Raw genomic sequence first — 15,036 nt, forward strand, 5'->3', positions numbered from 1 at the left:
ATGGTTATAGAAGAGAGAACTTTTTCTTTATAGCTCCTCCAAGCTAGTTGAATTTGTAATGCTGCTTTCAGCTTATGATGAAGGTTGCTCTGATATCTCCTTACAGCTTTTTGAATGACAGAAACGGATTTTCTCAACTTGATGAAGCGACTTCGTTCCACAATGAACTTGACATATCTAGCTACAGGTTTTAAGTTGAACGATCTTTCTGCAGGAATAACAAAACTTTCATCAGGGAGTAACTTTTTGATCTGTCAATGGTAATGAATTCACAAAAACAAATAATTACCTGATAAATGTAATGTCACATCATCAACAGTTAATTTTTCAAGAACTGTTATATGTTTCACTGACAACCATGTCCGAACAGCTGCTTGTAAGAAGCAGATTTCTCTCATCTTCTTTTTAAAGTTTCGGCGTGCATGAAGTCCCCTAAGATTCGATTGTATGACCACTACTGCGATTTCTGTAAGAAAGAGGTATGTTGAAATCAAATAATGGGTATTCCAATATTCAATACTCTTTTGACCAACTACCAAGTAACAGAAAATCAATAAATATATACAAAATGAAATATAATGATTCAATCAAGTGCCATCTACAAGAGTTAGATCATAAAAAGGAGATGCATATCGAAAGCAGGCTTAGTTGAGAAAAATAGCTATTGAACTTGAATTACCTCGTTGGGAATCTTTAGTGCATTTGGTAGACAAGGAGTCTTGCAGAGTATAGCTATTAGTTTTTCCAACAGAATTTTGATTTTGGCTGGCCATATCCTGCCACCAGGCTTTGATTGCCTGGAACTTTTTAGTAGCATCTACAATAGCATCACACATTTGACATCAATTCCAGTCATACATATCTATTATCACCACGCATACTTGCTTCATTCAACCAATTGTAAGAAGCTTGAGACTCTATAAGAACTAGGGTGACAACTATCAGAAACGAAAAACATAGTAAAAGGAGATATACAGACTGCAAACCACTGATAGACTTGCAAACATCAATATAATCAGGTCCAGTTCCTCAGTTCATCAAAATACTTTTGAGAATGCAAAAAAGAGATGAATGGGAACCTTCTCCATTTTCTATGTCCGGTTCCTCATTTTTAACTACTTCAGAGCTGCTGAGACTGATGCGTGAATATCTCTTCTCCTGAGCTTGACAGCTCGAGCACAGTAACTTATGAAAGTTCAGTTGCTCCTGAGGAAAGAAGGAATTTTTCAGATAACCTGTAACTAGAAAATCTAACTGCCATCCATAAAGTAAACAACGAAAGCTACATTTTGTGGTAATAGAGCAATACCAAATTCTCCTTGACGATCAGCTTTGATGATAGGAAAGCCAACAGTATAATCACACTTTGGTTGCTAACTACTGCATTATGTTCCAGTAGGTCACCAATCTGTAGAACCTATAGAGATAAAAATTATTGTCAGGAAATTGATAGTACAATTGTGACGCCAAACATATATATTATGTTAGCCTAACTGAAGCAAATTTTCTAGTGGAAAAGTATCAACGGGCAACGTCGTAACATTTTCATATCTCTTGTAATCTTATTTTTCTTTATAATAAACTTGAGAATAACAACTAGACATTCACAGGCTGAAATTATTACCTCAGGAAAACTTCCCAAAAGTGCTGTCAACTTTTGCGACAGTATGAAATTTTGCACTGCATCATGGTAATCAGTATTGGACATTACTGATTGAGGGCCTTTTTGACCACCAGAATCCTGAATATATATATTTATTCAGAAAATATAGCATTGTTTGTATTATAAGATACGTGAGGAGAAATGGCCTAGGTAAACTTCAATGCATTGAACCGGATTTCATACCTCTTTGTGAAAACAAGGACAGCAAACTTCTTGACGAAAATAGTAGTCAAGCAAGAACCATATCCCCTTTCCATCAACCAATGAAGCAAAGCTTTCTAACTTGAAGTCATTCTTCCTGGTAATTGACTGAATGAAGAATGCAAGACATGCAAGTATTGTACATGGTTAGACATGGAAGTGAAAAAACCCCGCTAAGAATATAATAGTAAGGAAGTAATAAGAATACGCTGATATAATAAGCTACCTTGATCCAGTTCAAGAGCATTTCCAGAGGAGTAGACATGGTAATTTGATTATTCTGAAAAGAAACCCAAAAGAGAACTAATTGAAGAGAGAAAAAATAGTGTTACTTGAGAAGTGTCACCATTAAGAACTGATTAAGAGTCTTCTAGCTGAGAAGTGTCACCATAGAGATTCAAAATAACGAACAATGGCTAGAAACTGGAAAGAACTACCAGAACCAAGGAAATCAAGCGAGCCTTAGCCTTACCTGTTCCAGCCCTTGGACTCTGTGGATTTCCTCCGTCAAGAGTCTCCCATTGATCAGAAGAGGCAGCTGTCCAGTTCAAAGAGAAGACATAACCAATGAAAATCCGACGACTCGTGCAGCAATCCACCAAAAAATTGGGCAAAGAATAACAAGAGACACTTACCTGCAAATGTACAAAGATGTTCCATAGCAGCGAAATAGTGAGCTCTCTGTCACCATCTGCAACATCTTCTTCAGTTATCATCATTCCTTCGCTGTCTTTTAACGAAACACCAGCATCCTTTAGATATTGAAGTGCAATTCTACAATTGGCCAAGTTCTTCTTTCGATTGCCGGACGGAACTACCATTTTCTGTTGGATCAAAAGCCTCATACGATAAAACTTACTCCCTAAATAAGAAATAACTGAAAGATCTGGATTAAAATTCAATTTAAAGACAAACCATGAGAATGGATGGATCATGAAGAAGTAGTTGAATGGCTCTGCAGAGCCGCACGCCATCTTGGAGGTCACCAAACAGTTCTCTCACTTTAAATTCATATTCAACTAGAGGAGACTGCAAGATCCATTCCAGTTATTGAAGTTAGTGATACATCATACACTTAGCATTAGCAACCGAGATGTCATTTAAGGCATTGCATTGACTCCTAACTAAAAATTACCTGCTGATAAGGTATTTTGTAGCCTATAATCACTAGATGTGCTAGGAGATTCCCTTCTCCATGCATTACATCAGAGGACAAGAATTCTATGTTCAAAGCAGAAGATAGAAAATTAGCTGCAGAAAACATGAGAGAGTAAAGAAAACTGACAAACTAAACAGCAAAATCTAAGAAAATACCAGATATAAGTTGGTGGCTAGACTTTATGCTAGATTTCTCCGAGAACATGAGGGGTGAGCCACCATCTATTCCATCAATTCCATACTTGAGTGAAAGGCAGCTCTGAGATTTAGCTCTATCAATCACAAGGACGAGCAACAGAATCCTCTTCAAAATCACGGTTCCAAGGGCTTCATAGTACCCTGGTCTGTATAAACCCTCAACCATCTTGTTATAGGCATAGNACATGGAAGTGAAAAAACCCCGCTAAGAATATAATAGTAAGGAAGTAATAAGAATACGCTGATATAATAAGCTACCTTGATCCAGTTCAAGAGCATTTCCAGAGGAGTAGACATGGTAATTTGATTATTCTGAAAAGAAACCCAAAAGAGAACTAATTGAAGAGAGAAAAAATAGTGTTACTTGAGAAGTGTCACCATTAAGAACTGATTAAGAGTCTTCTAGCTGAGAAGTGTCACCATAGAGATTCAAAATAACGAACAATGGCTAGAAACTGGAAAGAACTACCAGAACCAAGGAAATCAAGCGAGCCTTAGCCTTACCTGTTCCAGCCCTTGGACTCTGTGGATTTCCTCCGTCAAGAGTCTCCCATTGATCAGAAGAGGCAGCTGTCCAGTTCAAAGAGAAGACATAACCAATGAAAATCCGACGACTCGTGCAGCAATCCACCAAAAAATTGGGCAAAGAATAACAAGAGACACTTACCTGCAAATGTACAAAGATGTTCCATAGCAGCGAAATAGTGAGCTCTCTGTCACCATCTGCAACATCTTCTTCAGTTATCATCATTCCTTCGCTGTCTTTTAACGAAACACCAGCATCCTTTAGATATTGAAGTGCAATTCTACAATTGGCCAAGTTCTTCTTTCGATTGCCGGACGGAACTACCATTTTCTGTTGGATCAAAAGCCTCATACGATAAAACTTACTCCCTAAATAAGAAATAACTGAAAGATCTGGATTAAAATTCAATTTAAAGACAAACCATGAGAATGGATGGATCATGAAGAAGTAGTTGAATGGCTCTGCAGAGCCGCACGCCATCTTGGAGGTCACCAAACAGTTCTCTCACTTTAAATTCATATTCAACTAGAGGAGACTGCAAGATCCATTCCAGTTATTGAAGTTAGTGATACATCATACACTTAGCATTAGCAACCGAGATGTCATTTAAGGCATTGCATTGACTCCTAACTAAAAATTACCTGCTGATAAGGTATTTTGTAGCCTATAATCACTAGATGTGCTAGGAGATTCCCTTCTCCATGCATTACATCAGAGGACAAGAATTCTATGTTCAAAGCAGAAGATAGAAAATTAGCTGCAGAAAACATGAGAGAGTAAAGAAAACTGACAAACTAAACAGCAAAATCTAAGAAAATACCAGATATAAGTTGGTGGCTAGACTTTATGCTAGATTTCTCCGAGAACATGAGGGGTGAGCCACCATCTATTCCATCAATTCCATACTTGAGTGAAAGGCAGCTCTGAGATTTAGCTCTATCAATCACAAGGACGAGCAACAGAATCCTCTTCAAAATCACGGTTCCAAGGGCTTCATAGTACCCTGGTCTGTATAAACCCTCAACCATCTTGTTATAGGCATAGGCTCTAGCAAGGCCATCATGGGAAAAGAACTGTTTATTAATTACCATCTTCAAGAATGCCATTTCTTGATCTGAGTTAACTTCACTGTCAGACATAAAGGAATCACCGCCAAAGATGATATATAACCCTAAACGAAGCCAAACTTGGTTATAGCACATCAGTGCCTTGATAGCCTTCTCCTTGAGTCCAAAATCAGTTACAAGAGGGCATTGTGGTTTCATTTTTATCCTCCCTTCATCAATATTCTGAAACAAGAACAATAAGATTGAACCAAGTTAACTATCCTAAACAAAAGAAAAGCCAACACAACCCAAAGCAAAAAACACAGTCTTTATAAATGCTTTTACCTTGGCAACACGAGTCATCACATCAAAAATCTCCTTGCAACTTCCCAAACTCAAGTGAAATTGCATTCTTTGCTTCAAATCATCAAAACTACAAACATCTCTTAAAGATTCCTTCAGGGTAGAGTACTTGGAACCAGTCAAGGAAGAGCCAATCTCTGAACTTTTCTCACCACACCAACCTAAATCCCTCATCTTTTTGGGGCTTCGCCACATTGTATCCACTCCCACACCATTACCTAAAGCCTCGCCACTATCTCTCTTCCCCTTACCTAAATTCCCTACGCTACCAACACCAGATCCATCTTCGAACGGAGCGCAACCGCAAGTTTCCGGGTTCTCAAACAAGAAATTGAGCCAAACAGTAAGTGATTTAGCCAGAGATCTGAGACTTTTCTCTTTCGTCAACTCAGCCTTGCGTGAAGACTGCGATTGCTGAAGTTCGAACGCCCTAAGCCGCCTCGACGAAGCCGCGACCTTAGACCGAGAAGGAACCATGGATGGACGGCGGAGGTTAGATGACGACGATTTTGGGGTTTGCTTACATGCAGTGAAGAAATGCGGATACGGAGATTTACTAAAACCCGAATTCACAACGGAAGAACGCCGCGGCGTTTTGAAATTGGATATGTCATTTAGTAACGACGATGACGGCGGAGGATTACGTGACCGCACCGGTGAAACGCACGGCGGTTCGTTTTCACTCATCGGTGAACAAGTATCGCAGATTCGTTAGAGAGAGAGAGAGAGAGAGAGAGAAAGAGGCCGTTGTTCAAATTGAGTTTTTGAATTTGAAATTTTGAGAAGACGACGACTAGGTATCAAATAAAAAAATAAAAGTAAATAAAAATAAAAATAAAATTGGAAAAGCTTGCCACTTTGATTTATCTGATATGAACGTTGTGACGTTTTAAAAATTTGGAAACGTCACGATTGTTTATTAAACTTAGTAGAGACGCTTGCGTCATGAACTTATTTTGATTGGTTCGTGTAAAGTACGCGCTGTTTTATTCGTTGAGCTATTGTCACACAACAGATAAACATCTCGGAAAAAAAAGAGCAAAGCTTTTACGAGAGAGTCGCTTTCGATAATTCAATTTCAAAGCTTTAACGTAGAGAGGTGATTTCATATCAACGTATACGCTTCTATCCGATTCGATTTGGGTTCGTGTCGTTAAATTGCTCCTGTGTGATTGAAATCGAATCAAGGTGTGATTGTGCGGTAGGGAGGAGGAGGAGGGGATAATGGCTCAAGCTGTAGAAGAATGGTACAAACAGATGCCGATTATAACCCGGTCGTATCTCACGGCCGCTGTAGTCACCACCGTCGGTTGTTCGCTCGAGGTTTTAAAGTTTTTCTAGCTCGTTCTGCTCTGATTAATCTGATTAGTTTTTTGTGTAAAAAAAAAAAAAACTTGAGTCTTTGTGTTCTATATGTGTGATGGTTTCGTTTTTGATGTGAAAGGTCGGTCTTTGTTGGATTTGGGGTGGATAATGGTTTAATTTTAGAGCTGACTGATGTGGTGTTATATGGTTCATGCTCTTCTTTTGTTAACGTTTTGTGGAACGTTTTTGCAGATTATATCTCCTTATAATCTCTACCTTAATCCTACCCTTGTGGTGAAGCAATACCAGTTCTGGCGCCTCGTTACAAATTTTCTTTATTTCCGAAAGATGGGTAATTTATCTTCAACTCTTGAGTTCGATACATAATTAGTATGAAGCCGTCTTCCCTGGAGTATTAGGATCTTTGTTCCTAATAGATGGGTGGTTTCTTTCTGTAGCTCAAATTCATAGTTCTGTCTGAACTCAAGTTTTACTTTGTACTTTGTAGAAGTGTCATATGCTAAGACGTTGAAATGCCCGTTTCTATTTTTTCAATAGTTATGCTTCTTCTAGCTACAGATAAGGTCTGATTTGCCTTGTTGATATGCTTTTGAGTCTTTGTTCAATTGATAATGCTCCCTGATTTTCTTATTAAGACCTTTGACATCTCTAGGGGAACAGTAGGACTATGCTCCCTGTATGGATTCGTTTCCTTTGTAATTGTTAGTTATAACTTGACTTGCTTTTTTCTATCAATCTTTTGCAGATTTGGACTTTTTGTTCCATATGTTCTTTCTTGCTAGATACTGCAAACTCCTCGAAGAAAACTCCTTCAGGGGAAAGACTGCTGATTTCCTTTACATGCTCTTGTTTGGGGCAACTGTTCTAACTGGTATTGTTCTCGTTGGTGGAATGATACCTTATTTGTCCGTTTCATTCTCCAAAATCATCTTCCTCAGCAATTCATTGACTTTCATGATGGTAACTTTTATCTTTCTATTTCCAAACTAATTCACTAATGGATTCATATTCATCTCAAAACCATCTTTGACATTTTTCATCTGTTCTGTAGGTCTATGTATGGAGTAAACAAAATCCTTACATCCACATGAGTTTCCTTGGTCTTTTCACTTTCACAGCAGCTTATTTACCATGGGTGAGTTGGACTTTTGTATTTTCTTCTCGAAGTTCCCTAAGTAGATCAATAATTTTATTGGCCTTCCCCAATTTCTGAAATTGCAGGTGCTTCTTGGATTCTCTATCCTTGTTGGTGCAAGTGCATGGGGGGATTTTCTGGTACTTAATCTCTCCTAATTCAGTTTCAACCATTTTGTAATCCCTCTCTCTCTCTGTATATCCTCATCCTTAAGCTTTATATCCAACCTACAGGGAATGATAGCAGGTCATGCATACTACTTCTTGGCGTTTGTGTATCCACGAATGACGGCTCGGCATCCTTTGAAAACTCCATCTTTCCTCAAAGCCCTGTTCGCCGATGAACCTGTGGTGATTGCACGGCCAGAAGATGTGAGGTTTGCTCATGTGCCTTTTGATGAAATCCACCAAGACTGAATCTTCATCTTCTTCAAAATCAGCCACACGCACCTTGACCTTTGTAGTTAAAAGGGCATCTGCTAGTGACCTTTGTAGTTGTGGATAATGTGGAAACGAGAGTGTTGGTTCTGATTTTTCCTTAGTTTTCTGTCTTATTTTCATGTCTGATACAAGTCTGTTTCCCCCTTTGTGCATATGAACGCAAATTGTGTATACAAAAAGCCTTCAAAAGTTGTAGTTTACATAAGTTTTAGTCATTGGATCATTAGACAATGTCTCACAAAGGGATTCGGTTATTTTGTTCAACTACACAACTGGGACAACAAGGAAACGACGCAAACAAAGCCAGTTAAAGCGAATTGACAAAGTCTGAAAGATTATGTCTGAGTTTTATTCATAGGTAGTAACGATGCATCTCTTCATCTTCATCTTCATCATCCTCATCTATGGCATCATCACTGTCTTCTTCAACTTGAAAGTCCTCATCAGACTCTTCTAGCATCATCTTCTCTGCTGCATCTTTGTCTTTCAGACCAGTGTTTAAAACCACAGTCCCTCCCTGAGAACTCTCCATATCCTTTCTTAGTTTCTCCATTTCATGTTTCTTTCGTTCTTCTTCCAACTGCTCCTTCTCCGACATTCTCTTGTCAAGATCAGCCCTGATGTAAAACTCAAATCATAAGCATAGAACTTGCAGACAAAAGAGGGTGAATTGAAGAGAAGAGTATCATTACTTGTAAGTATCCATGTATTCCTGAGAACTTGCTTCAATGGCTTTGAAGAAATCATCCATTCCAGCACCAGAGATTGCAGAAACACCAACAGATCTTATATTCCGGTAGAACTCATAGAGTGAAAGGGAGAGACTGTTAGCTAAGGTGGACGTGTATGAATTATCAGTCTGTATTGCTGCTTGGAACACCTCGAAATCTTCCATCCACTGCTTAAACCAAACCCGATACCACATGATTAGAGAGAGTATAACAACAATAAAAAAAAGAACGTAGACAGTGAAAGAAAGATCACCTCTAAAGCAAACTTGTGATCTGCAACATCGGTTTTGTTGAAAGCCAAGATGAGAGGCAACCGAGTCTTGTAGAGAATGCTACAAGCATAGAGCATGTTACTCATAAAAGTGATTGGACTTGTGGAACGTGGAGTATCAACCACATAGGTGACAACAGTGGGGAAGGTCGAAGCGAAAGCTTCAGTGATAATAGCCCCAGAAGCAGACCATGTAAAGATTTCAATCTGACCAGGAGTATCAACAAGGACATAATCAAGCTGGTCTGCACGTTTCTCAATCACAGAGACGACCTGAAACAAGTAGCAAACAAAGACAGAGCAATCAAGAGAAGGAAACTGAGAGAACCACTGTCAAGTGAGACTGTAATCATAATTTAATTTGGACCAATTCTGGAGACATTTTTTACCTCGTCGAATTTTGTAGCAAACAAGTTGAGTGAAGTGAGAATTCCACCATTAGGCCCCAAATTGTACTGCTTCATAACTTCCTTGTACTTGACAGTGTCTCTTATATCGATGTTGGCACCAAATGGTAGAGACATAACAGCAGGATCAAGGTTCACCACATAGCCACGGCTCTTTGAATCAAAGGTATGGCAGACCAAACGATGAAGGAAGCTTGTTTTTCCACTACCTGAGCACATAACCAACAAAAACCTCCTATCAAAAACTGTTTTGAAGTCCCTTAACAAGAAACTCAGAAACCAACATAGTGATTGTTTTCAAGACCATTGCATTAATCAATATAATATACCTGCCATTCCAACAACAATGATAATGACAGGCTTCTTCTTGAAATTAGAGGATGAGCTCCCAGCGCTAACACGAAGCTTGTCCAATGAGTCAACCAGCTTTTTGCTCTCTTCAACAACGTCCTTCAATTAGAAAAACAACAAGAAACAATTCATTTTCACAGGTTCTCTCTTCAGTTATTTTTGCAGTAAATTAGGCTAATAACATCTTTTAAAGCAGTTATCATTTGATTGTATTAGTGACAGAGATGGAAGTAATCACCTGCTCACCAGAAGACTCCATGGGATCCATGAGTTGCAAAATGCTTCTTCTTGTATGATCTCAACTGCTAAAAAAAAAAATCACCATTTTCAGTTTCATCATCCCAATATTCATCTATACAAGTTCTTATACCACAGCAAAACTCAAAGCTAAAGAAGACAAGACGAAGCAACCCGGAAAACACCACAAAATTTCAAGATTCCAAGTTTCAAGTTTAGTCTATATTTTGATAAATTCCAAGTTTCAAGCTCAACAGTATTCCAGAAAACGCAAAGAGCAGAAACTAAAAACTTGGAAACGGTTGGAACTAGAGTTGATTCGATGCTCAAAGGGATTATTCAACACAGGTGTGACAGATTCAGGGATCGTAGCCTACAGATTTCTACGAGCTATCCGTTTTTATTACAGGTTAAAATAAAAACTAGCGAAACTCCAGAAAAGACGAGAGAATCAAGAGGAAGACAAAGACGAGAACGAGATTGAGAAAAGACCTCCTCCTCAGTCGTCGTCGTCGTCGTCGGAACAACAGAGTTATTAGGGCTTTGATTTGTGATATGTTCACTGTAAAAATCACATATAAATATTAGTGGGAGAGAGAGACCATTTTTTGGAAAATCACCAGGTCCGGAACAGAGAAATTTGGGCTCTGGTCAATTGTGATGGCCCGTTTAAAAATCAGGCCCAAGGCCCAATAATATTTTTTTTTTTGCGGTAAGAGTTTTTTTTCCGCTAGGCGTTGAAATTAGCGGTAGTAAAAGAAAGATAGCTTCGATTGAGTTGACAAAAGTCAAAACCAGAAGGTAAATAAAGTAAGAAAATGGCGAAGATATACACAAAAGTAAAACATTTGTTTATTTTTCACCCAACATAACAATCAAACATCTGCTCAACAAATGTTTTTAAACCTCTGCCTTGTACTGAGGCCAGATTTTTCCAAGTAGCAGAAGAGCATATAATTTAAACAGACATCATAATATAACAATAATAGAAAAACTACTACAAAACAAAAGTCAAGGCGGGTAGGGCTAACAACTAAAGCTGTAAAATCATATATGATCGTGCATTCCAAAAACTCACGCAGATTCCACTCCTATTTCTTCTTCACCCTTAAGATTTTTGCCCCAAATTTTCTTCTTTTGCTCTCTTAAACATCATCAGCCTCGCCGTGTGGTGGCTCAGATAAAGGTCTACTGGATTGGATGGTATTGATCCGACACTCTCTTTGGAGGTAGCTTTCGGAGAATGAAGAGGACTAGTGCCGATGGAAGTACTTCAACCACCTGTTGTTTATTTGGTCCAGTTAATGAAGAAACAGAAACAAATATCGAAAGAGAGAGACAATTAATGAAGGGAGTGGTTTTACTTACCATATAGTAGATCAAGTTGAGAACCGGATGATCAAGAACGTCAAGTGTTAAATCCTTGTCAAAAGCTGATACAGCCACCTAAAGTTTGCATGGAAAAACATCAAGACACTCATCACAGCATGACTAAAATAATAACTGAACATGAAGATTTCATTTTTTTAGGTTCTATCTCAGAGCTTACCACAATGCATCTTATGAGGAAACAGGTGAAGCATATGGCTGTCACAGATCCAACCTGCAATTAAAACCATTTTAATTACAAAAATGGCCAATCCGTGAAAAGCAATGAATTTGAAGCCAAAAATGTCTGTGTTCAAAGTTCTATGGAACATTGGAACTAAGTAAGACAAATAACTAATTACACAAGTACAATCATACGCATACATATATATAAATCCGAATACCTCATGGAGTTTCTTCCTTCTTCCTTTTGACTCGATAGGGAACCTTCTTAGCATGAAAAACAATCTATACCATACAAAAAAAAACACGTGAGAAAAGACAGTCAAGTAGAGCCATTGAAAGTAGCCATTTTGATAGTGGACATATGGAAATAACAAAACACATACCTTCCTCCGTATAGCAAGAAGCCTAATGCGGCGATGAAAGACACAACTAGAAGAATAAGAAAATAACCAATAAAAAATGTCAATACAGAGTTTAGATAAGAAAGGGAGTATTATAGATTAAGCAGTAACGGTTTCAGTAAAACTTGCTTGACCAGACAAAGAACCTACCTGCGATAAATATCTTTCCAACCAACTCCACAGTGCTGTTATCATTTACCCAGATGTATGCCCAGATACCAATCTGATAGAGACATCAGTTACATGTCAAACTTATTCTTACATCTTTTGACTCACCGAAAATGTGTACAAAGGTGACTAAGGTCACATAGATTCTTAGTATCAAAGAATGGCTACAAAGTTAATGAGACAAGGAGAAAGTAGGAAACACGCACAATCTACAATTTCTAAACACCAATAATCGCAAAAGATGTATATAAATGAATCTCAGCAACTGCAACATATAATACGAAAAGAAATCAAACAATAAGAATCAGACATGTACCTGAGCCAGATATACAGCCACATTGACTGAAATATAGGTTATCCGCAGCTTATCCGTTGGCAAGCTTCTGGCCTGCACATCAGTGGCAACAACATATGTATTCAGAGCTTGTCTGGATACTTTAAAAGAGAGTCGACACACATCAAGGTTTTCTTTTTAGGTACCTGGTGATATATCTCTGCCCAGAACAGCACAAGCAGCGTGTATGCCGAGAAAAAGAGAAGGCCTGGAAGATCCAATAGTACCCAGCAAAGAGCCTGCATTACCTCACAGCAATCATCTACATTAAATACTTAAAAAGATACATTCCATCGACTTTAAAACAAACATACTGTACATTAAACCAGAGTAAAGTTGAGAGAACATTCTCACCTTGGGATGCACAAGGAATACTTGCATGTGGAATCCAAATAGAACCGCACGAACTGCACACAACAGAGAGAAAGTCAACAAAAACATAATCCAAAAGGTGCAGACAAAAACAACACAAATCAATGTATCAAATAGATAATGACCTCCATTGACGACAAAGTTCATAAGATGAAACACCTTCTGAGTAGTCCAACCATATTCAGGGACTCTCATTTGGATCCTTATCAGTTGAACCTACCAATCATAATCCCAATTTTAAAACAAAAGATCAGAAATTTGCAACACATCGCAAAACCTACCAGGTGAGAAAAACACAGCCAACTAACCAAAAACCCAGAAATAAAGTATAGAACAAATCATCCAACTATACAATGAATACTTCAAGTTGCGTGATTTTAGATAGAAAACGATGTTTCAACAACAAAGGTTCGCCATTTCCAACGAATCAGATTGTTAACAGAAAAGGAAAGATAGGTCAAACACGCAAAGGAATTGATCTATAACCTCAAAATTAACCATTTTTTAAAAACTAATTCGCTCCCCAAAACTAAACCACTGATTAAGAGGAAACACATACAAGAGCAACGGCGGAAACAAGAGCATAAGCACCACAGAGAGCGAAAAATATCCCATCTTGCCACTGAGTTGACTCGTTAACATCATCCCACCAGCTCGTAAACGCCGTCGTTAAAATCTCCGCCGGCATCATCATCAGACCCGAATCCTTCATTCTCCTCATCGATATCAGCTATTATTCTGGTGAGAGGAGGAATTAGACTTCCCAAGGAGAGAAGAATCCAAAATCCGCCGAATCGTACCAAGGTACGGTTTGAAACCCTAATCTCCCTCAGCTCTTCAGAATCCGAGAGGTGAACATAGAGATGGGGATGAGTTATTTGAATATCTGCAACTCCACCACAGGGGTCAGATGGCAGAATGAGAGAGATGATGAGGAAGAGGAATATCTAACGGTTGAGAGAGATGAAGATGAAGATGAAGAGGAAGATCTAACGGCTTGTTCAACTCACACGTCCTCCAAATAATTTCTCATCATAGAATGACACATAAACTAATTATTTATTTTCATATATAATTGTATTATAGTCATATTTTAGATTTAACTTAACAAGTCAATATATCTAATCAATTTTTAGAAAAGTAATTGTAATTAGCTGATTTATGGTATATATCTCTCATACAAAGTAACAAATTAATTGATAGATATGTAGAAGTCTATATGTGTGATCTGACATGTATTATATATATTAATAAAAAGAATATTATACAGATTTAAAGTTGAATATATCCAATTTTTATTTTTCATTTTTAAAATTAATTATATATATGTCCCTCCATGCACAAATTTATGGCAGTCATGACACAACGCTTGTTAGGATGAAATTTTGATTTTCTATTAAATATTGAATTTGAATATACGTATTATAGTATTTTTTGAGTATCAAAAATAATTGGAGCGAAGTTTATATATAAGACGCGGTACAATATGGTCGAAACGATATATGATTGTATATTTAAAGATTTTTGTGATATCTAAATCTTAAAATAATCAAAAGAATATGTGACATTTAAGTCTTAAAATAATCAAAAGAATGAACATAAAATCAAAATATATATTTAAAAAAAAAACAAAGGTCCAGTAGTGGATGGTGTACAATTCCAAAAACGTACCTATAAGAGATGTACCTACAGGAGACGCATCCTTCACAACCTCATCACTTTCGCACACTACCGCTATGTGGTAGTGTAACCATGCGGTACTATGTTGCGACTTATACTTTCTCTAATTTAATTTCTCAACATAAAATAACACAAAAACTAATTATATATTTCTATATAAATGTATTATAGACATATTTTAGATTTAACTTAACAAGTCAATATATCTAATCAACTTTTAGAAAAGTAATTGTAATTTACTACTTTATGGTATATATCTCTCATACAAAGTAACAAATCACACTAGATAGATATGTAGAAGTCGATATGTGTGATCTTACAGTATATATTTGATATTTTTATGTATTATATATTAATAAAAAGAATATTATATAGATTTTAAAGTTGAATATACCAAATTTTCATTTTTCATTTTTAAAATTAATTATATATATGTTCGTCCATGCACAAATTTATGGGTCATGACATGATGAT

The 15,036-nt window shown here is 37.4% G+C and overlaps 4 protein-coding genes across 5 annotated transcripts in view; 1 reads left to right on the forward strand and 3 right to left on the reverse strand.

Moving 5' to 3' along the window:
• LOC104722867 (abnormal spindle-like microcephaly-associated protein homolog) overlaps window positions 1–5,899 on the reverse strand; it is a 9,708-nt gene extending 3,809 nt beyond the window's left edge. Inside the window, exons 1-13 of the mRNA XM_019232255.1 lie at window positions 5,138–5,899; window positions 4,567–5,035; window positions 4,388–4,473; window positions 4,168–4,281; window positions 3,888–4,076; window positions 3,725–3,790; window positions 3,479–3,532; window positions 1,847–1,972; window positions 1,625–1,741; window positions 1,310–1,417; window positions 1,080–1,206; window positions 680–817; window positions 290–466 (exon numbers count right to left, since the gene is read on the reverse strand). Of these exons, the coding sequence (XP_019087800.1) occupies window positions 290–466; window positions 680–817; window positions 1,080–1,206; window positions 1,310–1,417; window positions 1,625–1,741; window positions 1,847–1,972; window positions 3,479–3,532; window positions 3,725–3,790; window positions 3,888–4,076; window positions 4,168–4,281; window positions 4,388–4,473; window positions 4,567–5,035; window positions 5,138–5,842 (2,476 nt within the window). The 5' untranslated portion in view covers window positions 5,843–5,899. The remainder of the gene's footprint in view (window positions 1–289; window positions 467–679; window positions 818–1,079; window positions 1,207–1,309; window positions 1,418–1,624; window positions 1,742–1,846; window positions 1,973–3,478; window positions 3,533–3,724; window positions 3,791–3,887; window positions 4,077–4,167; window positions 4,282–4,387; window positions 4,474–4,566; window positions 5,036–5,137) is intronic.
• Window positions 6,198–8,271, forward strand: LOC104722869 (derlin-2.1). The gene is made up of 6 exons (XM_010441121.2): window positions 6,198–6,478; window positions 6,713–6,812; window positions 7,227–7,441; window positions 7,533–7,616; window positions 7,703–7,756; window positions 7,850–8,271. Exons 1-6 carry the CDS (start codon window positions 6,380–6,382, stop codon window positions 8,030–8,032), a joined length of 735 nt encoding a protein of 244 aa, XP_010439423.1. The 5' UTR covers window positions 6,198–6,379; the 3' UTR covers window positions 8,033–8,271.
• On the reverse strand, window positions 8,253–10,635 carry LOC104722868 (GPN-loop GTPase 1). Of its 2 annotated transcripts, none has more exons than XM_010441120.2 (7): window positions 10,546–10,635; window positions 10,055–10,121; window positions 9,795–9,915; window positions 9,448–9,674; window positions 9,041–9,331; window positions 8,749–8,954; window positions 8,253–8,673 (listed from the first exon to the last, which is right to left on the reverse strand). In XM_010441120.2, exons 2-7 carry the CDS (start codon window positions 10,082–10,084, stop codon window positions 8,409–8,411), a joined length of 1,140 nt encoding a protein of 379 aa, XP_010439422.1. In that variant the 5' UTR covers window positions 10,085–10,121; window positions 10,546–10,635; the 3' UTR covers window positions 8,253–8,408. The 2 variants fall into 2 exon arrangements, with proteins under 2 accessions (XP_010439422.1, XP_010439421.1); XM_010441119.2 differs by having other exon boundaries at window positions 10,055–10,118; window positions 10,546–10,634.
• Window positions 10,890–13,821, reverse strand: LOC104722871 (tobamovirus multiplication protein 1). Its single transcript, XM_010441122.2, has 11 exons — window positions 13,442–13,821; window positions 13,008–13,098; window positions 12,865–12,917; window positions 12,657–12,749; window positions 12,493–12,564; window positions 12,159–12,231; window positions 11,991–12,036; window positions 11,826–11,889; window positions 11,603–11,656; window positions 11,422–11,499; window positions 10,890–11,334 (listed from the first exon to the last, which is right to left on the reverse strand). The coding sequence occupies exons 1-11, from the start codon at window positions 13,601–13,603 to the stop codon at window positions 11,242–11,244; spliced, it is 879 nt and encodes a 292-aa protein (XP_010439424.1). The 5' UTR covers window positions 13,604–13,821; the 3' UTR covers window positions 10,890–11,241.

The sequence above is a fragment of the Camelina sativa genome, chromosome 11 (genome assembly GCF_000633955.1).
Source record: "Camelina sativa cultivar DH55 chromosome 11, Cs, whole genome shotgun sequence".
NCBI lineage: Eukaryota > Viridiplantae > Streptophyta > Magnoliopsida > Brassicales > Brassicaceae > Camelina > Camelina sativa.

Coding starts and splice junctions, on each gene's coding strand:
- LOC104722868 (XM_010441120.2), bottom strand. CDS start 10,084: ATGGATCCCATGGAGTCTTCTGGTGAGCAG. Junction 9,675..9,794: donor CATTGTTGTTGGAATGGCAG/GTATATTATATT, acceptor TTATGTGCTCAG/GTAGTGGAAAAACAAGCTTC. Junction 8,955..9,040: donor ATCACAAGTTTGCTTTAGAG/GTGATCTTTCTT, acceptor TGGTTTAAGCAG/TGGATGGAAGATTTCGAGGT.
- LOC104722869 (XM_010441121.2), top strand. CDS start 6,380: ATGGCTCAAGCTGTAGAAGAATGGTACAAACAGATGCCGATTATAACC. Junction 6,479..6,712: donor CCGTCGGTTGTTCGCTCGAG/GTTTTAAAGTTT, acceptor ACGTTTTTGCAG/ATTATATCTCCTTATAATCT. Junction 7,757..7,849: donor GTGCATGGGGGGATTTTCTG/GTACTTAATCTC, acceptor TCCAACCTACAG/GGAATGATAGCAGGTCATGC.
- LOC104722871 (XM_010441122.2), bottom strand. CDS start 13,603: ATGAGGAGAATGAAGGATTCGGGTCTGATGATGATGCCGGCGGAGATT. Junction 12,918..13,007: donor GAACTTTGTCGTCAATGGAG/GTCATTATCTAT, acceptor TGTTGTGTGCAG/TTCGTGCGGTTCTATTTGGA. Junction 11,335..11,421: donor TCAACTTGATCTACTATATG/GTAAGTAAAACC, acceptor AATAAACAACAG/GTGGTTGAAGTACTTCCATC.